The following is a 27,709-nucleotide window of genomic DNA, read 5'->3' as shown; positions in this document are numbered from 1 at the left end:
CCGGGGGCCTGTAAGGGGCGGGGCGGGGCGGGGGCTGGGGGCAAGGAGCTGGCCGGGGGCCTGTAAGGGGCGGGGCAGGGCGGGGGCTGGGGGCAAGGAGCTGGTCGGGGGCCTGTAAGGGGCGGGGCGGGGGCTGGGGGCAAGGAGCTGGCCGGGGGCCTGTAAGGGGCGGGGCGGGGGCTGGGGGCAAGGAGCTGGCCGGGGGCCTGTAAGGGGCGGGGGCTGGGGGCAAGGAGCTGGCCGGGGGCCTGTAAGGGGCGGGGCAGGGCGGGGGCTGGGGGCAAGGAGCTGGTCGGGGGCCTGTAAGGGGCGGGGCGGGGGCTGGGGGCAAGGAGCTGGCCGGGGGCCTGTAAGGGGCGGGGCGGGGGCTGGGGGCAAGGAGCTGGCCGGGGGCCTGTAAGGGGCGGGGCGGGGGTTGGGGGCAAGGAGCTGGCCGGGGGCCTGTAAGGGGCGGGGCGGGGGTTGGGGGCAAGGAGCTGGCCGGGGGCCTGTAAGGGGCGGGGGCTGGGGGCAAGGAGCTGGCCGGGGGGCATGCTGGAGAGGGGGCTGTAAAGGGTGGAATGGAGGCTGGGCCTGGGGACATGTTGTGCTTGGACAGAGTGGTTCTCACTCCCCAGTGTGGTTCCCCCGCCTCAGCTTTTCCTTGAGGAGAGAGGCAGCTGGCAGTAAGTTGCAATCTGAACCCATTGTGTATTTGTGTAAAGCCCCCTCGATCTTGTCTCCGTTGCACTGGTGGGCAAGCGGAAGCATGTTGGCCTGCTAATGTTCCCAGTGGGCAAGTGGTTCTTCACTTCATCTTTGGTTTCTCCAACTTCACTGGGGGCAGGCCCTGCTGCTTCATGTGTGGGTACTTTGGAGGGACAAGGGCTGTGGAACAGGATCACAAAGTCTGCTTTGGACTTCAGCGTTGACAGGATTCCTCATCTGTTCTTTCTGATAACAGGAAAACTGTGTCATCCTGGAATGTATTTCTACTGACTGCCAAAGCATTTTGGAGCCCTGGCAGGACCCAAAATATGAGACCTTGAAATCATGTCATTCTGCTCATTGTCTTGCTTTTTTCTCCACCATGGATAGGTGGTTAGAGAAGCAGTGGGAGTCAACACTTTTGGGATCTGTACCCGGTGCTGAGGCATTGTAAATAGTGGTTAGAACAGCTGAACAAGTTCTAGGTTTTATTCCTGGCTCTTCTTTCAGACTTTCTGCCTGACACATAATCTCTCTGTACCTCAGTTTATTCATTGGTAATGCAGGTAGCTATTATTGTACCTGTCTCACATGGGTGTTAATTAATGTTCATAAAGCATTTTGAGATCCTCTGAAAGGAGCTATTGTAGGGTGAAGTACTATCACTTTAGTTGTGACATGATTTGAGCGGCTAATGTCTCATGAACTGCTGGACTTGCAGAGCCAGCTTTTTATTTACTATGAGCCAAGAGCAAATGTGTTAAGGACTGTTGAAACAGTGCCAGCTAAAATCATATTGGAAATCAAGTAGAAAAGAAAGACCCAAAGGTATCTGGAATTACTTGGTTTCAAGGTCTGACATGTATCAAACTGCTGGGCCTGGAAACTCCCGTACCATTGGTAAAACTCTCAATTGTCCCTGTGTATTTTTGGTACTAGTCCAGCTCTGAATAAAAGATCCCAGTCCTCGGAGCAGTGCCACTTTTTGTGCCTGTCAGAGCTGAAAACTCAAATTCTCCTTGAAACCTCGCCAAGGACTCTCTCCGGGGCTTGTCTGGAATCCCTGTAGCACTATTATTTAGTGTTCTGTAGTGCCTCTTCTCCATGGATCTCAGGGCAGTACAACTCTCAAACCTTGCCCATCCAGCGAGGTAGGTATTGCTATTTTACAGCTGGGGAGATTGAGACATGGACAGGTGAAGTGACTTGTTCAAGGTCATAAAGTTGGGTAAGCACCAGAACTAGGAAGTGAATCCAGAAGTCCTGACAAATGGTCCCCTGCTGTAATTGTTAGGAATGTCTCCTTTGTGCATGTATTTTAAATCACTAAAACAGTTAGAGAGATACCAACTTGAAATTCAGTCAGTTTGTAAGAAATGAGTTAAAAATAATGTCAGGTATTACACCTGCTCCTGAGTCCCCCAGCCAGTTTCAGTGGTTTTACTATCACGTTTTCATGTTATGTTTTGTTTTGTTTTTTTAAAAAAAATCCTCTTCCATGCAGCGGCATGTAAGACTCTCACAAATGGGGAAACTGACTATGGGGGGAATAGGGCTCACATGCAGTGCTGTCAAATGTCCAAAGTCAATACGGTGGCAAACTCGAGAAGTGTCTTTTCTCATCTTCTCATTATAATCATGTGAGATGCTGACTATAACAACAGTAGGTTCAGCAAAGGTTTTGGAGGAGTGGTGTTTAAGGTGACAATGTTCCTCCAAAACATATTACATATGGTATCGTAAACTAAAACTCAGAGAGAAAGCTGACCTCTTGCCAGCCTGCTGTGAGTTCTGATAAAGGAAACACAGCTCATCACTGGACAGCATGCTTTTAAAGTCCCTTTAAGGTAAGGGTAACATCTTTCTTTTAGACTAACCATTTAGCCACTCTTCAAGTTTGTGTGTCTCCTATTTATTGTGACAGGGAGTTTCACTCTCTGTGTCTTAACTCTCTTCTAACACATGATCTAGTGAGGTATCTGCAAAACGTCAGCTCCTGCTGAGAGAGAAATACCAAGACCCTTTCTCTGCTATGGAGATACTGAAACTAGGGGTGTGTGGTGGGGGAGGGGGGCGTATATACACGCACACACATGTTTGTGTGTATGCACTTTTTTCTATAGCTAAAAAAATGACTGTTCTAATACTGATTCTGCAGTTACTCCAGTGTGTATAGTCACTTCCCTGGTGACCTATCAGGGTAGAGAATAACTGTGTGAGGATTGATCCCTAAAGTGTAACCATATCTATTGTCTTTTCTTTAAGATTGATTCCCTAGAGTTAGTTGCTATATGTATTTGTTGTTTTAGTGTCTGGACAGCGCTAGTCTTCAAAAATATTCATGGATTTTAAAGCCAGAAGGGACCACTGTGTTCATATGGCATGATCTCCTGCATAGCAGAGACCACGGAATTTCACTTGGTGAATTCTGCACTGGAGGGAATTATTCTTCCTCCTGCATAAGTGACATTGTCAAGCCCAGTGACTTGGGGTTCAACTAAAGCACACTGTTAGAAAGTCAATCAGTCTCCATTTAAAGCCTGGGTCATGATGCGCTTACCCACTCCTTTGGAAAACTGTTCTGGTAGCTAGCTACCTGCACTGTTAATATTGTCCTACTTGCAGTGTGAATTTTTCTGACTTCAGTTTGTGCTCACTGGATCTTGTTCTGCCTTCACAAATAACGGAAATGAGTCTACCTGAGATCTGGGCTTTCAAATTCTTTTGGTCCTCTCTGATAGTTCTGTAAACTATCAGCCCTGAAAAAAGCCTTACTGAAAAGCAGTGTTACCCTTCCGCACTTGTTGGCCCATGTGTGTTCATTTGCATGACCCTAGAAGGCAGACACTGAAATGGAGATGTTCCCCTTTGCCAACAGCTTCCTCCTCATTCATATTGGTACATGGGGGAGGGGGGAGAGTCACTAGCCTGTGCCATAATTAGCCTGGCAGATTTGCATTTTAAAATGGTGCTAATCCGAAAGTGATTGTGTAGAAATAACCCCTTCAGATCCTGCACATCAGCTCCTGGAGTCGCATCTGGCACCTTTCCCTGGCACAAACAAGTCATTACCCAGCTAACTCTGCAGGAGAGTGAGACAGGGTCCTTTTGTCTCACTTCTCGCAGGTGGAGTGGGTGGCTGTGTTCCAGTTGCAGGGTCTTTTGCCAGTGGTGATGGCAGAGCCAGAAACATTCCAGCTGGGTCTTCAGTTCCTGCACTGAGTTTGTGGCATGGGTAGTTTGAATGATTGGGCCAAGTGACAAGGGGCACATCTGCCCTTGAAAGCAAAATGCACCTGTTTGTGCCAGGGTTTAATCTACAACTCGCACAGCAAAATACTGGGCTGGAGAGACGACACCCTTAACTGCCGTGGAGCTGCCTCTCCACTGTAGTAAGAGCTGAGGCGTAAGTAGGGGGACCCTGCAGGGTCATTTTTATACTCGGGCTGTAGCTACACTGGCCAAAACGGGAACCGGGTTTGCCCACCTGTCTAGCTCCCTGTGCAATAACAGCTTTTCCTGTTGTCGGTGGAGCTGCACTGCTGGGGCCATTATAGACCTGTCTCGTTCTCTAACTGCACATCATTCCTGTTCCACTGCTCAGTCTCTTCCTAATTCTCGGTCACTGACCTGCTAATCAGGCCCTACCGGCACTACAAAAATAGCCACGTGAACATGGTTGTAGCTAAAACATGCTGCTCCTTTTCTGTGTGAACAGGAAAGAAATGCATTAACCGTATTCTAGCATAGGTAGGACATGGTTTCGGAAGGGTGATCATAACGTGTGTGGTTCTGTGTACGTAGGCAAGAATAAAGGATGTTTGACGATGGGGGTTCTTGTAGTGTGGACGGGGCATAATCCAGCACTAGCTCTTCCCCTCTAATGTCTGTCTGGTTACTGCAGACGGACGCTCGGAAGGATCTGTTGTCCTCGTGGCATGTGCCTGGAGCCCCTCAGGTGAAGTCAGTGAGCGGCTCTGCACGTGCACTGGGAGGTACCTACAATTCTTACATAGTACTAGTTGGAAACGCTGGTTTGAAATGAGAGCATGCCAGCCTCCGGAAGTTCACGTCCAAACTACCCCAAAGACGTCAGTCAGTTGGTGCTCTGGGAGGATTAACTTGCAAAAATCCAATTAAAATAACCCCTGTGGATTTCTCTGAGGTCGAGTGGAAGCTCTTGCCACTCATGCCTCAGACTTTTGCCTCTTGCACTGTTATAGCTTAGCAACAGCAAGTGGGTCTTATTAGGCCGTTCCAGTGCAGTGTCTTGTTCGGGAAGGAAGGGAATCGGGTTTGGTTGTGATCAGTGGCAGCTGTCTGGGGTGCTGCAGAGCCAGCATGCTCTCTCCTTCCCTCATCCCCACTCCAGCCCAATGCACAGAATGTTTCCGAGGGTGTGACTACACTGCACACTAGGCCTAGGTCTGTGACCCAGGCTTGTGGACTCGGAGTTTCCACACTGCATTATAAATTTGGGTTTACAGGTGCTGGACCTGTGTGTCACAGCTGTGCTAACACATCCATACTGTACTAAGCAGCCCTCCTGACTCAGCTCTGGGGCTTGACCTGCATCCACACTGCAAAATGACAGGGCTTGGACCTGAGTCACAACAGGACTCGGGGTCTGATCCATCCCCCTAGCAGGTCCTGAGTGCTTTCTGGTGTGACTATTCTGATGTGTGTAGCCAGAAGGGGGGCTTAGGCTCAAACCTGAGTCCGAGCCTGGCCTTAGTGGGCAGTGTAGGCACTCCCTGAGTGGCTCCAGAGTGGGACCCATCTGTCCCCTCAGTCAGAGCGATGTTTCACTGGGGTGTGTGTGAAGGGGTTGGGAAGGTCTGAGCCAAGACAAACGTCCTCCCACTCAGAACCCCTAGACCTTGTTTAAATTCTGAGGCCTTGTGCGACAAATGGGAGCGCTTAGCCTGGCTTTGTTCATAATGGAATCTGCACCTCCCGTAGACACGCCCCTGTAGAAAGCCTCCACTTGAGAGCACCCCCAATGTCCTCCATACAATCTTGTCATGTCTCTAAAGAGCCACCCCCATAAGAAACAGGGCTCTTGTTGCCAAGGCAGGGTTCATGGGCTTTGCTTAGATGCCACCTACCAGACTAACTGAGCTTTGTTCACCCCAAAGTCTCTGCTTTTCCAGTGTTCCTAGCACCTTGCTGGCTGTCCAGCTCCTTTCCTGTGCCAGAGAGTTGTCCACACAGCTTGAGAAGCTTACGGCACTTACAAGCCAGTGTTCTGAGTTCACTAGACGCTGCCTTTGTCAGATGTTTGTCCCTTTCTCCAGTGCTGACTCCTTTCTGTTGTTAAGCGTTATTTGAACACTAGGAAAATAGTTTCATGTACTAACCTGTCCCCACTTCCCTGGCTAGTTCTTGCAGTTTTACAATCACATTTTGCTCTATTTTAAAATGCTTTCCTCTCCCCTGTTGCTGGAAACAAGATCCACAGCAGCAAAGGAAGCTGACTGGCTGGCTACAGAGGCCTGTGCGCCCAATGCTGTCGAACGCACAAAGTGAAGTGAAATCACTTGTCGTGATTTTCAGCAAGTCACAAAAGTTCCGACGCAATCATCGCACTTTAAGCTGATGTTCTCCCTTGAGCTGCAGTAGATCTGTAAGGCCTTTTCACCTCTCACTCCAATACCAGCGTGAGTGCCATTGAAGTGCCTGTCTTGGTGATTTGGAGTGGGCCAGGGTGCTTAGCCAGACGTGCAGAAACTGTCGTGACGCACTTATCAGCCCAGTGCCAAATGCTCCTGCCCTCTGTTGATCATGACGACAGGAACGAACAAATGTTTTACTTGCTTGGGGTGAGCAGTCTGCTCCTTTCCATGGATAGGCAGGTGAGCGGGGCTCAGCGGGCTGTGGATGGCCTCAGAGAAGGATGGTGCTGTGGGTGAGGCACTGGCTTTGGACTTGGAAGAGCCGAATTCCATTCCTGTCTTTGCCACAAACTCCCGAAGTGACCTTGGGCAAATCACTTAACATTTCCATTCCTCAGTTCCCCAACTTCAAAGTGGTGACAGCGGTGCTCTCTTCTACGCCATCCCCTCCCCCTGTCTTGTCTACTGAGGCTGTAAACACTTCCCTTGAGGGACTGTCTCTGACTGTCTTCACGGGGCCCAGCGCAGGGCCACCCTGCTCTTGGCTGAGGCCCGTGCTACTGTAATGCAAGCAACAGGCATAACAGCAGTGCTTGGAGCAGGGTACGTCTCACTGGAACAAAGAAGTGCTGAGTGTCACTCAGCGTTGTGAGCGGTGGGCAGTGGTGGTGGTGCATATGTATTTATTTGTATTTCAGTCATGCCTACAGGCCCCAGTCCAGGGTCAGGGCCCCATTGTAGTAGCTGCTGCACCACACGTGAGAAGCCAGTCCTTGGCTGTTGTCGTAGAAGACGGTTGTGACAGCTGCTAGAAGACCTTGTGGTGCGTTGAGAGGACATGAGCGGCTGACAGCCCCCTTGGAGGCGTGCGTCTGCTATGCTTTCGTAGTCAGACTCTGCTCCAGAGTTACCATCAGGGTTTTGCAGTGGCAAATTAACTGAGTTTTGCCATGTGCTGGGCAGTCTGGCTTCGAGTCCTTCTCGCTGTCATTTCATTAGCTGGGACATCCGCACAAAAACTTCTGCTCCTGCGGTTTCTTAGCACCAGAAGCTACTTACGAAGTTAGTAATTAAAATGGAGGCCCTTGGACTCCGGCACCTTGCCTGAGCGCTAAAGTCACATAAAATGAAAGCGTCTTGTCTGTCTGCAGTGGGTCTTCAAGGGAACTCCACTTGCTGCTCAGTAAGGGGCACAGCTCTACCGTGTATGCCCAGAATAGTCTTTGCCATGGTCCGCGAATTGCAGCTTCAGAGAGACTTGCACGTGCAAGACTGTAGCTCTGCTCTCAGAAGGGGGACTGACGTCCCTGTGTCACCTTGGCCCGTGTGTCGTGGCCCAAATCCACATGATGCCATTAGCTGGCTCTGCAGGTGGGGGAATGGCAGTGGAGTATTTCCAACACAGACTAGGAATAAATGAGCAGCTATGAGATAGTAGCTTCTCCAGTCAGCGGCTGGTTCTGGGGCCTGGCGCAAGGGGAGAATGATTATCATACTGGTTTTACTCTCCAGCCCCCGTGGCCCGCATCGCTGGTGTATATGTGGTGTCTTGAGCATAGATGGCAATGGTCTCCCATCGCCTCTCTCATCACCCTTTCCATGGCAGCAGGAAGTGAGAGGGCCCAGGTTTTCAAAGCTGACTAGTGATTTTGGTGCCCAACTTGACACGTCCAAGTGGCCCTGTTTTCAGAGGCAGGAAACCAGTGTGTTTGGAAAGTTGGGCCCCTTAAAGGCGTCTCAAATTAGGCTTCCAAAATCACTCCTGGGAGTCTTGGCCCCCCTGTTTTGTTACTTGCACAAGGCACCCCAAGTGGCCGAAGAAACGGGGGCTCTGGGATACCTGTTCCTGCTAGCTGGTGTATGGATTTGTTTTCTCTTTTTCAGAGACTAGAGAGGTGCATGGGCATTGTGACATCACTGACCAATGGGGTGTCGGAGAGGGAAGCTAACGATGCCCTAAATGCTCACGTAAGTGCCAGATGTGGTTTTTCCATTATCTGTTCTGGGGTAAGGCAGGGTGGTAGATGAGGGTTTGGGGGGGGGGGGGCGCTACTCCTTCCAGTTTGGCGGTGACCCATTCATGCAGCATAACCCCACGTAACTAAGTTTTACTCCAACTCCATAGAGCACACGTTCAGTATAAATATATTATTCCTTAAATATCATCCACACGTACATCTCGCAGTGATTGTGTCTTGGCAAGTTACAAGCTTTCTGTAGATACCTTACATGTTACTCTTTACGGATAGGTTTCAGAGGAACAGCCGTGTTAGTCTGTATTCGCAAAAAGAAAAGGAGGACTTGTGGCACCTTAGAGACTAACCAATAAAGTCTGCTGCAGTTTCCACGGTAAACATCTGATGAAGTGAGCTGTAGCTCACGAAAGCTCATGCTCAAATAAATTGGTTAGTCTCTAAGGTGCCACAAGTCCTCCTTTTCTCTTTACGGATAAGTATTCTGTAAGACGTGTTTGGTGCAGTGAGTTTGTCAGGTCTGAGATGAGAGTTGTTTGCAAAGAACAGGGGACCCTCTGCCAAGGGGTTTCTTTGTCACAGAAGTTAATCCTGACAAGAAGAAATAATTCACCCAGAGGCACCTCCACGAGACGGCAGCCATGGGGGCTGTCGGCCAGCCAATGTGTAACCCTGCTAGGAGCAGTGGAGCGGGTGCTGTGCCACCTTCACCAATCTGAACACTGACCGGAAGTTCTCCAGAGTTATTTTTTTAAGAAAAACACTTACTCCATGTGTCGTAAAATTCGGCAGCAGTGCCACGCTGTGTTTCCTTGCTGAAACCTGGCTGACTCTTTTGCTCTTCCATCATAAGCCCACCCTGTAAGGTTGCTTGTGAGTGCTGGACAGTTGGTACTGATCTACCACGAGAGGGGTGCATATGCATGTTTGTGAATACGCACTTGCTTATGTGGTGGTGGTGACATGCCTGTGATTGCAGTTATCATGCACTTTTTTGCACACTCCCTCTTCATACATAGTTTCTCTGCTTGAGCTCCTCGGAATCCCCATTCCCAGTGGTACAATCTTCCCACTGCACTTGCTTCTGGTCCTGAAAAGTTCCCACATCATCGCCTGCTCCCTGATGATGTTGCTATATAGAGAACACTCCAGTAATTTTTAGAGGTTCTAAAATGTGTTGGCTGCAGTTTTCTCCCCCCTTGTATCTTTGGCTAGCTGGAGTCATGGCACTAGGGGAGCCTGGCTTAGCAGGAGGAGGGATGCAAACATGGGGCCTGCCAAAGCCCACTGGTGCTAGTGGAAGCCTTTCCCATGTGGCTGAGTGAGTCAGCAGTGAAGTGTGTCTCACACAACCCTGACACACCTCTTGTGAAGCCCCAGGTGTGGGGAGGGTGCCTCACGGGGTGGCCCTGAGGCCTTCAGGGTGATCCTGTGGAGTAACCTGCATCGCACAGGTATGGCCTCACTGCTTGTGAGTAATGTGGGCGTCCAGAAGTCCTGCCAGTAAAACCTTCAGACCACTCCCCACCGCCATGGAGTCTCTCACTTAGGAAGAGCATTGAAGCATTGCTTGAACTACGTATTTTAACTCCAAAATATGTGCGCGTGCAGGAGATACAGGCACAGGACTCAATGGACTTTGCCGATATGAACGATGGGGAAGCTCTGTAACTTTCTGCTGCTGAATTCCCTGGGGGCGGCTGTGCGCTGGTATGGAGCGTCCCTGTCCTAGAACTGAGAAGAGCTTCTCGTGTCGTCAACACCCCACCTGAGCGAGGCCTAGTGTTGCTCACCCATGTTGCTTCCCTTTCCCCTTGCAGGTGTGTAAAGGAGCCCCTCAGCATGAGGAGATCTGTCTGGGCCTCTTCACCCTGGTCCTCACGGAGCCTACTCAGGCACAGAAGGTAAGGCACGGTATGCCCAGCTCCTGCCTTAGGATGGCTTCTTTCACTGGGCGCTCTGCTTACCAGACAAGACATTTCTAACTGTGGCGGCTTTCCAGAGGCGCCTGCAGGCACTGAGGGCTCCCTGGGCTGGTGTCCTCAGCTCAGTGAGCGATGCTGATGGTATGGAGGAGATTACTCAGCTCCCACTGTTCTACTTTCAGTGTGTTCACATGGCACAAACATTGGCCTTTGTATTTCAGCAACAGCAGCTATGCTGGGGGATGTTAATGCTGTCGTACCAAGGAACGGAGTCTTGGTGGCTGTATCTTTGGCAGCTTTTGGGTTAATTGTTTTTGGTGGGGGTGGTGGTGGTGTCCTAAATAAACGATGGGAACTGGGGAAGGCTGTTACCTCCTGTCTCTGCGGTTCCAGAATGGAGATGTTTCTGGCTGGCCAGATGTATTTGCGTACAAAAGTAATTATCTAAAATCTGGATAATAAACAAATTCATTCCATAAGCAAAACTGTGTGTGAGAAGCCCGGCTCTAATAAGTTGGCAAGCTGGATTTTGTTTTTAAATATCTTTTGGAATGGGCTGTTAACAGCTATTTAGTTTCCTGGATGCAGGTTAGACAGTGTTGCTGCAAACCAATGAAGCGTTTTGGGAATGAAATGGAGCGTGATTTTTTTTTTTTGCTTGTAGAAATTGTGACTGCGTTGTAGGTAGAAGGATTTAGTAAAGGGATTTGCCCTGCTTTGCAAATGCAGTGAAATGCCATCCAAATACTTTGAGATGCAGATTGCGAACAGCTTCTCAGCAGGAGTAGCTAAGGCACAAGATGGGCAAGTGACACTGCCAGAAACACCGGGTCATGTGGTGGTGTTTGAAACTCCCATCCTGGGCTTCTCTACATGCAGCCTTTTGCACTAGCCACTGACTGGCACTGCTTTTCTGCTGTAGCCTGCCTGCCTGCCTGGCCACCGTAAGCAGGGACCTGGAGGTAAAAACAAGAGTACAGCTTTTTGCTGAATTATTCATGTTACAAACACGCAGTAAGGGACAGTCACTTTGTTCTAAAGAGCGCAATCCAAGTGAAGATGAAAGGCAACAAGTGTGTATAACAGACAGAGAGAAGAGGGGAAGGGTAACAGTGCTGGGGAGAGCTGATTAGAGAGCCTAGCTATGTGAGCTGTTAGCTGTGTTAATGAAATGGGTTTGCTGTCTAGTAATTGGATTGACAGGGAAAGCAGCTCCTTGTTGAACCCAGTCAATCATTTCCCCCTTTTCTCCTGTCACTTCTTTGGAAGCCTTGGCTGTCATATAGAAATGAAGAACATGAGTCAACAGTGTGTGTTTTGTTTAAACATGGTCCTCTTGTTTATCGCTAGAACAGCCTGAAAATGGGTATGAAACTGTTTTCTGGTTTAAAATCAGTGTACACCTGAAATTGCTGGTTGCTTGGGGAGGGAGTTTTCGGATGCAACCCCTTGGAGATTGTGGTGGTTCTCCTGAACTGGAAAATATTCCAGAGCATCATGATTCTCCACGAAGTGAGGTGGCCAGTGGATGCCGTGTGAGTGAGTGGGGAGGTTCCCCTCTGAAGTACCTGAGGTACCTGGAGTGACCAGCGCTGGAGTAGCACAGAGGCCCTGAGCCAGTTGAGAAACGGGAGCAGTGGAGCGTGTGCATGTTCGGGGGGAGGAGGGGTGTCTCTCCAGCTCGGAAAGGTTATTGTTGCTGCTGAGGTTTGGCTGCGTGACTGGGTCAGTGGGTGTCCCAGGCCTTTCCCTGGGGTCCTGGAACGCTGGCACGGGTCCTGCTGGCTGCACGTTCGGAAACGGGTCATTGGCAGTGTTCTGTCATGGAGTCAGGGAACTGCCCATTCTCTCAGTGCCGTGACCCATACCGAGGGCTTTCACTTGCCACATTGGCTCAAAAGCAGCCCTGGAAGGGCTGGGAGTCAGTGATGCTGAGGGGTGTTTGGTTCGAATGCTGTTCAGTGGATAGGCAACGTGCAGCATTTAAAGGGATTGAAGTAAACTCTTGAGGTGAGGGCTCTTCGTGGTCTGGTGTGAGCAGGGCTGAGTGGCCAAGTGTTAGGGATGCACTGTAATTGGACTAAGAGTGACTCATGCAGTTTTCTCTCTTCGCTGAGCCAGTGCTTTAAGGCTCGGGCTCTCTAAACCAGGGCCATAGCTCCACCTTCACCACCGACCCAGGACCGCTAAGCGGGGGGTGTCTCTTTCAGTGGAGTTGTAGTTATGTCCCCAAAATGACTCTTCTTAAAATACCAAACCAAACAACTCCCCTCCCTGATCGCTAGGACCCCCCCCCCACACACACACACACTCTTTGCTGATGCAAGCAGGCTTCCCCGCGGCTGAGCTGGGTTCTGTTCCGCCTTCCCATCAGTCACCAAAGCTGCTTCCAAGTCCTGACTCAGGAGCTGCTGGTGCAGCAAGGACACAAACCGATTCTCCCCGTCAGGGCTGCGCACGTGGGGCCAGTGCTCAGAAAAGTCTCGACCTGGCTGGTTCTGAACTAGGCCCCAGACAGCTACTGCAGTCACAAATATCACATAACTGGTGCCTGCCTCCCACAGCTTCTTCCTCTGCTCCAGCTCAGTGGCCACCCCAAAGTGTAGGCTAAGTGCTCACCGCAGTCCACGTGCTCTGGTATGGAGACTATGTAGTCTCTTAAAGGGTTAAACTCTTCCAATTAGAGTGAAATCCCCTTCTGGTGAGTTGTGATAAACAATCACTCCGGCAGGGCAGGGGTGTCCTGGCACCTGTACCCTGTCGAAGGGGTCTCCAGTCAGACTCTTCCTTGTGTTTGCAGCACCAGTGTCCTCCTTCCCTTTCATCTGTGCTGTGCCCATGGCTGCCCCGCTGCACGGGGTAGAGCGACGCTGGGCAAACAGTTCCCACCTGCTCTGTCTTCTCCGCACGTTCCTCTGTGGGAAGGGCAGTGAGGGGCAGAGCCTGCGTCTGTGACACCGTGCTGCTGACAGGCAGTGAATCGCTCTGCCTCGGCGGTGGCGGTGGAGGGCACAGCTGCTGCTCATGGCCCTACTCATTAGCCACCTGGCTGGCTCTGCTGCTTTGGTCAAGCACTTCCCTGTTCTTGGGGAATAATTGGATCAGCCAGCGGGATGGGGGCGGGGTTCTGTTGTGGTGGGTCATTGCCTCCTTCTTTCCCCCCCTTCCCCCCCCCCGTCCCCCCCCGTCCCCAGCAGGCATCTGGAGCCAGGACTGCAGAGTTTTATTTCTGGCTTTGCCACTGGCTCACTGCATGACCTTGGCAAGGACCCGCATCCCTCTGTGACTCCCATCTCTGTCTGTAAAGGGGGGATATAGCTTGCCCAGCTGATAAGGGACTTGTGGTGGCTCACTGCTTGGGGCAGGCTTTGAGATCCTTGCATGAGGGGCAAAGCTCCCTTCCCACAAAGCTGACAGGTTCAGGAATCCCTTCCCCCATCACAGAAGCACAGTCAGCTCTCGTGGGGCCTGTGACCAGAGCCCTGCAACTGCTCAGGAGGGAGAATTGGCCCGGGAACCCCCTGGGGGAATTGGTTGGTGGAAGGTAACTCCTGGCATGGAACGTGGCCAGGATGCCAGGGTTAGCGGCCACAGAAAGGGTGTGGGGTCTGTAATGATCACAAGAGCCAGGGCCACGGTATTGTGTCTCCTGCAAGAATGGGGATGTGCTGCCTGAGGATTTCTGGGTGCTAAGGCCGCGGGGCTGGAATACTTTGTTAATGTCTCCTGCTCTTTATCTGCAGTTTGACCCCCCTGAGACTCCACCCCCACCCCACCCCACATCTCTCATCTTCGTTTCCTTACTCCCAAATCTCCTTGGTATCTGTTGACACCTGTGTAGCCACGGTTAGTAACTCCTGAGCTCCAGTGGGGCTGCGGCTGGAGGCTGGCTGGCCGCACGGACTCTGGCCGTTTGGGGAGAGTTCAGACACCAGTGGGGCTGATCTGCAAGTCCCACTCATTTAATTTGTGTTGGCTGGAAATGTGGCTGACATGGTACTTGCCGTTCATTGCCGCTGCCTGAATTGGGCATCCTGCGTGCTGGGGCCTCTCGCTAAACTTGTCTTGCTCCCCGTTCCTCCCAGCATCTCATCCACCCTGTTCTCTGATGACAGTGCTTCTTTGTGCTGGCTCCTTTGGTCATCCCTTCCTGCGTCCCAGTTCCACGCGTTGGTATCCCTTTCTCTCCTGCCTCGCTGCAGCCCCGGCATTGGCTGGTGGGGAGATAAGCGCCAAAAGCGGGCTGGACCTACAACTTGTTAAAAGACAGCTCTGTGCCTCCCACTGCTGGCGTGGGAGGCTACCGACACCTTGCTGGCTGATTAAGAAGAAATGGGATCACAGCCGCCCCCTTCCCAGCCTGTTGAGGATCAGCTGAGGGATGCAGCCCCCCACGCTGGCAGAGATTAGCTGTGGTAAACTTGTCCAGCTGTGAGCCAGGACACTCGGCCCTTCAAATATCCAAGTGACAGCAGATGATGTGTAAGAAGCTGCCTCCTCCTCCCTGTGCCCTTTTGCTTTAATTAACTTCTGCTCTTGGACAAGAGGGGAAACAGAACCTCTCCCCCGAGTTTGAAGTGCCCATTTTCCCTTGGGTCTCCATCACGCGCCCCCCTCCTGCTGGAAGGGGAGGCTCTTCTGGATGGCCTGATTTATCTGTTTAAACTGCACATCCATCAGCATGTTCCCTTCCTATTAATTAAATGGGCTGTCTGAGGGGGTGGCTCTGACCCGCCGAGAGCAGGGACGAGATGATGAATCACTTGCATCCTTGAAACTCATCTGGCGATTCAGGTTCCCTTCCCTTGCCATCCAAGCAGGGTCACTTCTCCTCATGCCACCCACCCTTTGCTCCCCATCCTGTGGTCAAGACAGGTTAACAAGGATCCCATCTCATCTGCTTGGGTCTCTGTGCGTGAGACATGGAACTCCAGGGGCTGAGTAACAGTGCGTCTTGTACTCACCGTCCAACTTCCACCTTGAGCTGAGTCCAGTTCCAGACCTGCTCTTAAACAACTTTCATTTCCCCAAACCCTTTGGGACCCATGTGGGGTGAGAAGCTGAAATACAGCAGGACCTGTTGGGTGGGCTGGCTGCATCCTTCCCCATGGCACCAAAATACCCAGCGCTCAGGCAGCATCTTCCGAGTCTCTGTTCTTGCTGCTCCCCCCTCCTCTGGGGCCTTTTAGAAACAGGCCCCCGTCACACAGAATGTCCTCCTCCAAGCTTGGTCCTCCCATTTTTAGAGAGTCAGGAACCGGTCCGGGGTCTCTTGGGCTGGGCTCCATGGGTGTCGCGTCACAGTCCAAGTGAAGGCTCCCTCTGGGCTTGCACTGCAGAGCTTCAAGTGTGTTACCCCCCTGGAGCATGGCCACAAGGTAGCTGTCACAGGGAGCCGTAGCTATATGAAGCCAGCAAGTTCGAGTCCTGGAACCTCAGCAAGTTTCTCTTTCAGAGCAATTCTTTGAACCCCACTGTCCTTGGGTGTCATGGTAAGGGTTTCCTTGACCATACAGCTTCCTTGGGTCACTAAGTCAGCATGCCGGGGGTTAAATGCAGACAGGCCTCACCTCTGGGTGCGGGGAGGGGAAGCTCACAGCAGCAGGAGTATACCACACAGGAGAGGAGTCTGAGAAAAGCAATTAGATGTTACTGACTGAGAAGGAAAGATACTAGAGAGACAAGGCGGGTGGGGTGATATCCTGAGACAATGCTGCGTACAAGGAAAGGCCAGATGTGGATCTCATGAGCACTACTAAGGACACGCAGACATAATTGTCTGCGAGGGGAAATGCCGGGGGTCACTGAAGGCCTTCAGGGGACTAGTAGCAGAGTGTCATGGGCTGTAATCAGTGATGAGCTGCCAAAATCTTAACAATCGGTTCCCTCCTCACCCCATGAGGGGGTTGTGGCCCCCCCCTCCACCCTTCGGGACTCCTGCCCGATCCATCCCTGTCCCCTGACTGCCCCCAGAACCGGGCAGGAGGGTCTCATGGGCCACCATGGTGGGTGCCCCCCCTGCTCCTAAGAGCCAGAGGGACCTGCCGGGGGGCGAGGTGGGGAGTCCCGGTGGTGCTTACCTGGGGCGGCTCCCAGGAAGCATCCAGCAGGTCCCTCTGGCTCCTTGGGGTGGGGTAGTGTAGCTAGGGGGGGAGCAGGGGGAGCGGCCACTCCCCCCACTGATCACATCAGAAGTGGCACCTTAGGCACCGATTCCGTGGGTGCTCCGGGGCTGGAGCACCCACGGGGAAAATTTGGTGAGTGCTGAGCCCCACCGGCGGCTCTGCGCCCAGCCCTACCTCACCTCCGCTCCACCTCCTCCCCTGAGTGCGCTGCCCCGCTCTGCTTCTCCGCCCCCGGCTTCCCGCGAATCAGCTGTTCGCGGGGGAAGCCTGGGAGAGCTAAGAAGCAGGCTGCGGCTTCGTGCTCAGGCCCAGGGAGGCAGAGGCGAGCTGGGGCGGGGAGCGGTTCCCCTGTGTCGCCACCCCCCCGGGTTACCTGCTGCGGTGCGGGCAGCGCGTTCAGGGGAGGAGGCGGAGCAGAGGTGAGCTGGGGCCGGGTGCGGGGCGGGGAGCTGCTGGTGGGTGCTCTGCACCCACCAAATTTTCCCCGTGGGTGCTCCAGCCCCGGAGCACGCCACTTTTGGCCGGTTGTTAAATTTAGAAGCCCTTTTAGAACCGGTTGTCCCTTATGGGACAGCCGGTTCTAAAAGGGCTTCTAAATTTAACCCGGTTCTAGCGAACTGGCTCCAGCTCACCGCTGGCTGTAATTAAGGACAGGAAGAGGTAAGATCTGCACCAGGAGGGGTGCTGACTCTGGCATAGTCCTGTGGGAAGAGGTAGCAGCCTGGTCATCTGAGACTGGACAAAGCAGTAGGGAGCTTAGCGTGGGGTGTAGTCCCGGACCAGCGGATCCCATCAGCCCCTTCCATCTCTGCGACTTGCAGGCCTTGCAGGAGTTGCAGTGGTGTGTGTTAGGCTGAAGCCAGCGAGGCAGCTGCCTGAGGTTGGCGTTAAAGGCCAATGTTCCCTGGAGAGGCAGCAGGCGGCTCAGCCGGCTGGGCCCTGGCTCCTGTTTACGGAAGCTCCTTTAGCATCTCAGATTGATAAAAAGCCACACGAAACCTCCACCTGTTGTGTGAGTGTTTTATCCCTTCAGGTGCTGCATGAAAGGGGGAGAGCACCTGAGTGTGGGGAGTCCAATCAAAGAGCTCTTCCAGGGCCTCATTAACTCTCCAGAGGAGAATGATGAGACCACAGCCCTGCTCTCCGGAATAGCATGACATTTAACAGCACAAATTAACATTCATGTGGAATGACTTAGTGATTACTTCCTAATCACTCCCATCCCACTGCTCAGAGGGGAGGCAAGAGGAAGCCAGGGAGAGCTGTCAGAGCTGGTTACACCTTGGCCACTTGCTTTTGGAAAGGCCCTTCCTTTGCTGAGAATGTGACGCCTAGAATTGGCTGCTTCAGGGTGTGCCCTGGGCGAGGGGGGGGGGGGGGTGTCAGGATTTCAGTGGTATGGGTTGGTCTGTGAACTGAAGTTAGGCTAATTAACAGCCCATCCCGTGGTCTCTGCTTGATGAGTGGGAAGCCATCCACGGCTAGCAGTGATGTGGGAAGGAGCAGGTGGCATGGGAGTAGCCTGCTTTCGCTGCTGCAACTCTGGGCACCACTGGTTAGCCAGAGCCCTGTCGTGCTTGAGTTAGTTACCCTGACTGGTGCAGGTGCAGCATCAGCTGTGGCTGGTGTCTGAGACCCGGGAGTGGTGTAGGGAGGAGGCTTTGGGGATTGGGATGTGTGGGGGTTTTACCAGGCCAGACCTCCGTATGTGCTGTTCTCTGCACCACAAGTGGAGAGGCTGAGGACTAAATGGGCCACAGACTGAACTCCTGTTTCACTTCTAGCATTGGTCTCGGCAGGGCAGAACATGGGGGGCAAGAAGCATGGGTGTGGGGCGCTTTGGGCCCCAGCTCCATCGATCCAGCAACTTTCACCACCATTGTGAACCAGCCTTGCCTTTGGGGGGAGTTCTGAGTGCAGGAGAACTGGGCTAGCCCATGAACCAGTGTTTAAAGGCACCAGCACAGAGGCTGAGAGGGGACTCCGGTGGAATAAAATTCTAGCTTGGTGTGACAGCGGTAGGCCAGGTCTGAGGGGAAGGGAGCTTGGCTCTCCAACACAGTGACCCCGGTTATTCCCTCTGCCTGGATCCCCGGGGGTGCTCCTGCTTTACATGCCGATTCTGGTGCTAGTTTATTGAGTGTCCCAAGCCCTCAGCCAGGATCAGGGGCTTTATAAATCAGTCCGTTCGTTATGCTGCTCAGGTGGAGTCACCTGTACCCATCTCCCCCCACGTTGTCTCTGCTGCAGTGTTACCGGGATCTGGCGTTGGTGAGCCGAGATGGCATGAACATTGTTCTAAACAAGATCAACCAGATTCTCATGGAAAAATACTTGAAGCTGCAGGATGCCTGTCGGACTCAGGTGAGAGGAGAACTGCCTTGGAGTCGAACCTGATATCGGCCCTGGTGAGAGCGGAAAGGGGACAAGGGACTCAGCATCTTGGGGTTTGGTGACGGGATTGGAACCGTAAGCAGGAAGGGAATGTGGAGGAAAGAGCAATGTTGGATGAGTGTCCTCCCCCCACCATTGCTGCTAACACCCTCTTAGATGTGACCCTAGTGAACTTGGGGCTGTGGGGGTCTGTCTGTCTTGTGCCACAGAGGTGTAGTCATGGCTCTGTGGCCAAGGCTGTGCCGGGATCTGCGCTTGAAGCCACATCAAATTCCCCCTCTCATGCTGGCTCTGTTCTTCTCTGTCTCCAGCTGGTGTGGCTGCTGCGGGAGCTGGTGAAGAGCGGGGTGCTCGGGGCAGATGGCGTCTGCATGACCTTCATGAAGCAGATTGCAGGTGAGTGCTGCCTTGGGCCGGGTTCCTGCAGCAGTAGGGACTGGCCCCCATTGCGCTGCACTGCCCCAGGGCCCTGCCCAGCTATGGCTGCACCAGCAGGAGATCCACCCCATGGCAGCTGGAACAAAGCACGCTGCCTTGCTTGGGGTCTGTGACGCCTTGCCTGAGCTGGGCTGGGTCTGGACTTGCAATGGAGGCAGCTCACGCCCAGCTCTCAGAGCCTCGCTTTGCAGCAGTGGTGCGTTTCCAAGAGCCGGCTAAACCTACCTGTCAGGGGATGGAGAGGCTAGTGGGGCTGCTGCTTAGGCCTGGGAATCTGCGTCCTCTCTGTGAGGGGTTAATCCCTGGGTTAGGCCAGCAAGAAGCAGAGTGAGGTTAGGCAGCCTAGTGCCAATAAAGTCTCTGGAACAGCCAGTGGGCGTGTGGATTCCTCAACTTGTCAGCATCTCAGCTCCTGTGGCCTGGCACAGTAGAACCACTGAGACCAGCCCTGACCCATCTCTGACATACGGGCAGCCGAGGGGGGTGCTCGCATCCCCTGAGCTGGGACTCTCCCCTGCAGGGCCTGTAACGCTTCCAGAGGGGCAGGGCCAGGGCCTGGCAGTGTGGTAACAGCTCGTTTGCTCCCCCTGGTTCTCTGTGTAAACAGCCCCCTCTGTGCCATTCCAGGTCCACAGAGCAGTGTCACCACACGTCAGCGCTAGGCACCTACGTCCAGGGAGGAGGAATTTGCATTGCATAATAAAACTTGACATTTCATTTTTATTGTCTACATCTATGACATGGGGCTGGCCCAGCTGGCAATGGAAACCATCCCCTCGGCTGCAGGGAGGGGGAGGGCAAGGCTGGGTTGGAGGGGCCAAATGCTGAGGACGAACCGTGTCCCCCCCCCCACCCATCCTGCCCCCTTGCACAATGTAATAAACATGGTGATGGTGTCCCTGTTTCCCTTCAGTTGAGGCTCCCTGTGCGGGGCCCCATTCTACTCTGACGCTGCTGTCCTGCATTTTGCTATTTTTATGATGCCTTAATTGTTATGATCACATTGCAGTTGCTTGCAGCGTGCCTCATATGCGCTTCTGTATTTCCAAATGTCTGAGTACACCTCTGGGCTTCTAGCACCTTTAGCAGAGTGCTCCAGCTTCATGCTGGCGACTTGCTGGGGATCTCATTTAGAGGGGAAGTGAAGGCAGCTGTGAAACATGTCTGGAAGAAAGGGAAAGTTGATAGTAAGGACTTTCCCTCAGGAATTGTGGAAAATTGATAAGGGAAGCAAAGGGACACAAGGAGAAATCTGTGGCCCCAGAGTTAGGGACAATAAGGTGTTTTTGAAATATATTCGGGACAAATAGAATCCTGACAATGATATTGCTCCATTACTAGTTGGAAATGGTAGAATTATCAATAATGATGCAGAAAAGGTAGACGTGTTCAATAAATATTTCTGTTCTGAGTTTGGGGAAAAAATAGGTGTGTCTCATCATATGGTAATAATAACACTCTTTCCATTCCACTAATATCTCTGGAGGATGGTGTACAGAAGCTACTAAAGTTAGACATTTTTAAATCAGCAAGTCCAAATAACTTGTATCCAAGAGTTTGAAAAGAGCAGGCTGAGGAGCTTTCTGGACTGTTAACATTGATTTTTAATTAGTCTTGGAGCACTGGGGAAGTTCCAGAAGTTTGGAAGAAAGCAAATGTGCCAAGTTTTTAAAGAGGGTAAATGGGATAATCCAGCTAATTATAGATTTAGCAGCTTTACGTTGATCTCAGAGCGGCTAATACGGGATTCAGTCAATGAAGATTGAGAAAGCACGCGTTAAAGGTATTGAACATTGGCTAAGCGTTAGGTTTCGGAATGACAAGGTGGGTAAGGCGATATCCTTTATTGGACTAATGACTGTTAGCGAGAGAGACGAGCTGTCGAGCTACACGGAGCTCTTCGGGTCTGGGGAAAGTTCTAAGAGTGTGTCAGCTAAATACAAGATCAAAGAGAGAGGTTAGCATAAGTAGCTAGCTCATGTTCTAAGGGACCAGTGTGTGCTAGCTGTTTGATCTTGTATTTAGCTGTGACACTGTATTTAGCTGTGCCTTTCCCAGACCTGAAGAAGAGCTCAGTGCCGCTCAAAAGCTCTCCTGTCTCACCCGTGGAAGTTGGTTCAGTAAAAGATATTACCTTGGCCACCTTGTCTCTCTCACATCCTGGGACTGACCAGCGACAACAGCACTGCAGGCAGGTCTCAGAATGTACTTGCCACTGAGCGGGTGTGTTTCCAGGGGGGGTCTTGCAGGGATGAGTTCTTGGCCCTGCGTTTTTTAACATTGTAATCAATGACCTGGAAGAAAACATAAGTTGATCACAGAGAAAGCTTGCTGATGACGCACCAATTGGGGGAGTGATAAATAATGCAGAGGACAGGTCACTGATTCACAGCGATCTGGACTGACCAGCTTAGGATGGCTAAATATAAAAGTATACATCTAGGAATAAAGGCCAGGCTCTCTCTCTCCTGGGAAGCAGTGTCTCAGACAGATTTGGGCATCGTAGTGGACAGTCAGCTGAACCTGGTCTCCCAGTGCGACACTGTGACCAAAAGAGCACATAAACAGGAGAATCTCGAGTAGGAGCAGAGAGGTTATTTGAGCTCTGTATCTGGCACTGGTGGGACCATCGCTGGGATCCTTGGGATCCAATTCTGGTGTCCACAATTCAAGAAGAATGTTGATAAATTGGAGAGGGTTCAGAGAAGATCCCCGAGAATGAGTAAAGGATTAAAAAACCTGCCTCGTAGTGAAAGACTCAAAGAGCTCAATCTATTTTGATTAACAAAATGAAGGTTAAGGTGTGACTTCATTAGTTTGTAAGTACCTACATGGGGAACACATGTAATAAGGGACTCTTCAGTCTACTAGAGAAAGACATAACATGATCTAATGGCTGGTAACTGAAGCTAGACAAACACAGACTGGAAATAAAGCGCAACTTTTCCACAGTGAGGGTAATTAACCATTGGGGCAATTTACCAAAGGGTGTGGTGGATTCTCCATTACTGGCAATTTTAAATCAAGACAGGATGTTTTTCTAAAAGCTCTGCTCTAGGCATTATTTTGGGAAGCTCTATAGCCTGTATTATTCAGGTCAGACTAGATGATCACAATGATCCCTTCTGGCCTTGGAATCTATGAATCCAAGACAAGACTTTGCACTCCCATCAGGCCTTTAGCTGAAGATCTCAGAGCACTTTGCAGACATCCTCTAAGCTTTGCAGATTTTCTGGCCCAGAGAGAGGTGACTTGCCCAAGCTCATGAGGTGACTCAGTGGCAGAGCTGGGAATAGAACCCAGGAGTCCTAGTCGCCTGCTCTACTCACAATCCTACATTTATGCCTAAATGCGTGGAGCAGTGTTCCCCGTTTTCCTACCCGACCGATTGCTTTCCTGTCCCAGGCATTCTCTAAAGTGTCTGGTTCTTACTTCCCCTCTCCCCTAAACACCAAATCTCTTCCCTTTCTGCCTCTCACTCTGCCAGAAAGGTCAATATTGACTCTGTGTTCCAGAAACTGACAGTTCCTCTCTCAAGCATGCTCTAGGAACAAGACCCCCTCCATTTTTTGTATACAACAGAAAAGGATGGCAATCACCATGCTTGTTTCTGGGAACATGCTGAACACGTGCTTGGAAGCAGCCAGGTACCTGTGTAGCAGGCAGGATGGGCCAGATGTGAGGCTTGTACTGAGCTGGGGAGGAAAATACTGTCATTATGGTGCTCTGCCTCGCAGGGGCTGGGGCAGAGACAGTGGCTGGTTGGGATAAAGCTGACATCACAGACAATTACATCAATTAATGTAAGTAGCTGTTTGCTCCCATGCTGTGCTCTTGGTTGCAGGTGGGGATGTGACGGCAAAGAATATCTGGCTGGCAGAAAACGTCCTTGAGATACTGACTGAGCAAAGGTATGGTGCAGTGGGAGGCAGCAGTGTTGCTGGGAGCGGTCTTCTGACTGGTGGGAGCAGCGGGCTGGCCTGTGATGGGGAGAACTGGCTCTTTGGTCATCCGTGGGGCTAATGGAGACCTCCCTGCTTGGGCATGGCAAGGGGTGTGTTACAGGTTGTGTGTTTGGGGTGGGGTGGGTGGGGACATGTTGATGTCCCCATAGGTTGGCTTGTGGGCTGTCAGCTGGGTGATGCACTGGGATTGCAAGGAACTGAACCTGCCCCTCTGTACTGGATCTGACCAAAGCAGAACATGGCTTCGCCTTGAGTCCATGGCAGGGCATGGACCTTGTTCTCCTGTCATGAAATCCACTGCATGGCTGCAGCACGCCCCATAAGCACAAAATCCTCGTTCCCAAGCGCTGGGGCCGGCAGCGTACACCAGCTGTTGGTGTGTTGGCTGCCTCCCGGGTGTCCCGCTTGGCACTACTGGCTGTTACCTCTTGGGTGTTTTGTAATGCAGCTGGCAATGCCAGGCAGGATCAGACCATCAGTTCTTCTAGCGTGGTGGGTCACAGAAAGCTGATATCCCATAATGCTCCTAGCCAGTTGTGCAATGTGCTGCCGTGATGCCTTCCCCCTGTATGTGACCAGCTTCCCCCTGAAACAATGGGACTTGGTCATCTTGTGCCATGGACAGAACATCCAGGACTCTCTGGGGCAGTTTCCTAGGAATATTTTTCTCCTGACTTTCCAGAGTCCCGATGGAGGGTGTTCCTCTTAGAGGAGTGGTTTGGAATTCATTGCCCAAGAGCTGATCTTTGTCAGCTTCCTGTGCTTAAACAACAGCTCCCCGCTTCACTGGGGCTGCAACCTTCAATGACTTGCTGTGGTCAGGCAATGGGGAGACATTGTCCTACGGGTTCTGCATTGTCCTTTGTTGGTAAAGCGGGGGCTAGTTGATGATAAACAGACTTGGTAGTGTAGCCCTTAGCTGGGCGGTGGTGTTACTTTTAAATAGATTGATTTTCACAACTCACTGTTTATAATAACAGCAGTTCTCCTGAAATTACTGATTGCTGCGCTTAGCAATCATGGTTCAGCTCCCGCGTACCACTGTGCAGGCGGCCTTTCCCTACACGCTGCCACGCAGTGCCATCTAGCGCATCTGCTACAAACCTGCAGGGCTGGAGGGGGCCGGCCCGGGACTTGTTGCTATGGCCTAGAAACCAGTTGGGAGTTCTTAGTCCGCGTGTTTATGTAACCATTAGCGGTCAGCACTGCTAGGGCTTCCCTCTGCCAGCTCAGCTGATGCACCTCAGTCCTGCCCCTGCCCCCAACCCCTGCTGTTCTGTCCTTGGGCCCAGCATTGCCCTGCCAGTTCCTGTCCCAGCCACTGTGGCTGCTCTGCTCCAGGGGCTCCTCTGAAGCAGGCTGCACATCTTGCCAAATTATGTTATGGTTTTGTTTGCGAACAAATGACTAGAAAATGTTTGCAGGGGGAAAAGCAACTTCTCTCCCATGTGATTCAAAGCCACATTTGGACTGGGATGTGCAGGAGCCAGCCCAGCACATTAAATCACAGGAGATTTCCCCTGGGGGTAGGACTTTGTCAGGGAAATGATATGAGGGGAAAGGCTAAGCCCGTTTTGGAGGCATTGCTCGATTTTTCACAGCACACGCAGGTCAGAGAATGTCTGAGCACAAACAGAGCTGAGCCCTGGGAGGGAGCCTGCAGGGAGAACCTGCAGCTCTTTGCTGGGATTTATATGCTTTGATTAGGGGGAAGCCAAGACTTTAATTAAACAGCACATGAGAAAAATCTAATTCTGCATTCAGAATGTCGACTGCTTTGTTTAATTAAATACAGCAACAACAGAGCCACTCCCTGGGCTCTGGCTGGCTTGGAGAGGAGGCGAGCCCACCACCGCTGCTACACTGGATAATTTAGCCACTGGCCGCTAGTGGCCAAGCGAACATGACGCTCATTTGCTCTGCCTGCCGGATCTGTTAATCCTGGGGCTGCTGGCGGCGGCTTGGTCCCTTTTGACAATGGTTTTATATTCGTCTGCATCTTGGTTGGGCGAGGGGAGGAAACTGATCTGACAGGCACTGCCCAGATGCAACCTCAACCCCCGCTTCTTGCTGCCAGTCCAGACAGCTCGACTGCCTGTTTAAGCTCTGTGCGAGCACAGGGGTTAGGGGCAGTCTAGAGTGCCTGGGAAAGCAAACACTAGTCACATCGGGGCTCTTCCCCCCACCCCTCCTGGGTGATTTAGGGCAGCTGACTCATTTGCCATTGAACCATTATCTCCTGGAGTTACAGCTGCAGCATACGCAGTGACCCTTGTGCAGGGCTCTGATTTACAGCTCTCCGAGCTGAGCAATGGGGGTGATTATCAATCACGCTAAAGGCACCGAGCTATTCTGGCCCATTCCCAGTTCATGGCTGCAAATAGCAAGGCTGGGTAATTTACTGGCTGGCAGTGTTTGTCATTGCATTCAGGGAATCGGTTCTGATGCTGCAGGGGTCCGGAGGGAATAGTTCACTCTAGGTAAATGGCAGCATTATGGAATTACAGAAACGTGGTTCTTTGTGGTGCTGGAAGCAGGCGAGAGCCTGTGAGGGGACAAAGGTCTCAGCCCCAGAACTCCTGTGTGCCTGTCCTCTAGAGCCTGTTAGGGCCCGGGGCACTGCACAGGGAGGGTGGTCAAAGTAACTAGCTAGATTGGCAGCAAAACCTAGTCAGCTGCTGGCCTGGCTTGATAGAATGCATCTGCTTCTGGAAGACGTCAGCTTTGGTCCCCCCAGGCCCGGCAGACCAGGAGCGTCACTGTCTGTGCAGCGTGCGAGGGCCCATCCTTGTCGGAGGCTGGAGCCAGTTGCCCAGGTTAGAGACCCGGGCGCTGTGAGTGGGGCAGGTGCAATACACAGCTAGGACTTGCACTGGAGGGAAAGGCCTGTTTGGTCTCCCAGCCCCTCCTGCTTCTCTGGTCCCTGCAGCACTGACTCCAGTGTGTTGCCCAAATGTCTCTCCTCTGATGCTGCTCCCAGCCCCTCTGCTACAACCTTGTGCATCTCCCTGGTGGTTACGCCGTTCTCAGTCACAGCTGCTTACTCCAGGTCCTCCCCCGTCCCCTCGGTGCTCCCCCCCTCCTGTTCGTTTGCCTTTCCTTCTCCTCGCGTTCTTGTTCAGCCAGGTGAGGGGGGCACCTAGTTTGGTAGCTGGCGTGTTACTGAAGGCTGCCAGAGCCGTTCTCGTTGTGCTCACTGAAAATACGGGGACAAGCACAGCCTGCTCCGGTGCTGCCACTCGTCCCGTAGCCCTGGGGATCCGGATCTTTCGGCAGCGCCACATTGTTTACCGTAGGATGCACGTAGTCCGTGAGCGGGGTGGCAGCCCAGAACTGCAGCCTGATGAAACGAGGAGCTGCTGTTCGAAAGTTGATGCTTCGTTAACATCAGTAGCATGTGACTGTCTGGTCTGGACACTCACAACATTTGCTGGCTCCATCTGCTCTGACAGGCTGAGCTGGGAAGAATGAAAGCTCATCTTGTGCGATCTAATGCCGGCATTGGATGTCTCTAGTTCTGTTTACCCTGCGTTGTGTGCACTGGGTCCTGGCTATTGATGCCGTGAGAGAGCTGCTGGGTGCAGAAAGTTACACTAAGGCCAAGTTTCCCTATGGCCCAGCAGCTGATTCCCCTTGTCACTGGCATACCCAGTTACCCTGCAGGGTGCCCCAGCTGGCCCGAGGTTGCATGGCCCTGTCAATGTATGCAGAACTGCACACACAGGAAAACCCACCCTGCCCCAGCATGCTGGCCATGCACATAGGAGAAGCCAGGCAACAGCTTGTGAGAAGGCTCTTGGCAGAGAGGGGAGGGGTTGCTGGCAGGGCTGGGGTGTGGCGGAAGGTCAGCACTTGGTGGATGAGGGCACAGATTCATAGATCCTAAGGTCAGAAGGGACCATTATGATCATCTAGTCTGACCTCCTGCACAACGCAGGCCACAGAACTTCACCCACCCACTCCTGCGAAAAAAACCTCTCACCTATGTCTGAGCTATTGAAGTCCTCAAATCGTGGTTTAAAGACTTCAAGGAGCAGAGAATCCTCCAGCAAGTGACGCATGCCCCATGCTACAGAAGAAGGCGAAAAACCTCCACGGCCTCTTCCAATCTGCCCTGGAGGAAAATTCCTTCCTGACCCCAAATATGGTGATCAGCTAAACCCTGAGCATATGGGCAAGATTCACCAGCCAGATACTACAGAAAATTCTTTCCTGCGTAACTCAGATCCCACCCCATCTAATATCCCATCACAGGCCATTGGGCCTATTTACCATGAATATTTAATTTCCAAAACCATGTTATCCCATCATACCATCTCCTCCATAAACCAAGACCAAGTGGGAAGCACGATGGAAGGCACAAAGCTGGGGCCGGGAGGAGGAGGAGGTACCGATGTTATAACACTGGCTAAAGGCTAGCTGAGCATAGGGCTGTGCCATCTGCTCTTCATGCGGCTTTAAAAAGGCCAGCTGTAACTCAGTCCCCAAGTGGGGGACCCTGCACACTAATGCTGGATGAAAAAGCCTGTATCCCTGTGTGGTGAGTGCTTCCCCCGGAGGTGAGCCGGGCTGAGCATGCGCCAACTC

General features: G+C 52.2%; 1 protein-coding gene across 3 annotated transcripts in view; it reads left to right on the top strand.

The window, feature by feature from the left end:
- The window catches only part of INTS3 (integrator complex subunit 3), a 71,679-nt gene that overhangs the window by 896 nt on the left and 43,074 nt on the right, over positions 1-27,709 (top strand). Inside the window, exons 1-6 of one of the 3 annotated variants that reach the window (XM_075122993.1) lie at positions 1,728-1,838; positions 8,187-8,270; positions 10,096-10,179; positions 18,576-18,689; positions 19,031-19,115; positions 23,002-23,068. In XM_075122993.1, the coding sequence (XP_074979094.1) occupies positions 8,202-8,270; positions 10,096-10,179; positions 18,576-18,689; positions 19,031-19,115; positions 23,002-23,068 (419 nt within the window). In that variant the 5' untranslated portion in view covers positions 1,728-1,838; positions 8,187-8,201. Of the gene's footprint in view, positions 1-1,727; positions 1,839-2,513; positions 2,535-8,186; positions 8,271-10,095; positions 10,180-18,575; positions 18,690-19,030; positions 19,116-23,001; positions 23,069-27,709 lie in introns of those variants that run through there. The other 2 variants (XM_048828087.2, XM_048828084.2) reach the window with 2 other exon arrangements.

The sequence above is a fragment of the Caretta caretta genome, chromosome 24 (genome assembly GCF_965140235.1).
Source record: "Caretta caretta isolate rCarCar2 chromosome 24, rCarCar1.hap1, whole genome shotgun sequence".
Lineage (NCBI taxonomy): Eukaryota > Metazoa > Chordata > Testudines > Cheloniidae > Caretta > Caretta caretta.
This window is presented reverse-complemented; position numbering and strand designations above follow the sequence as displayed.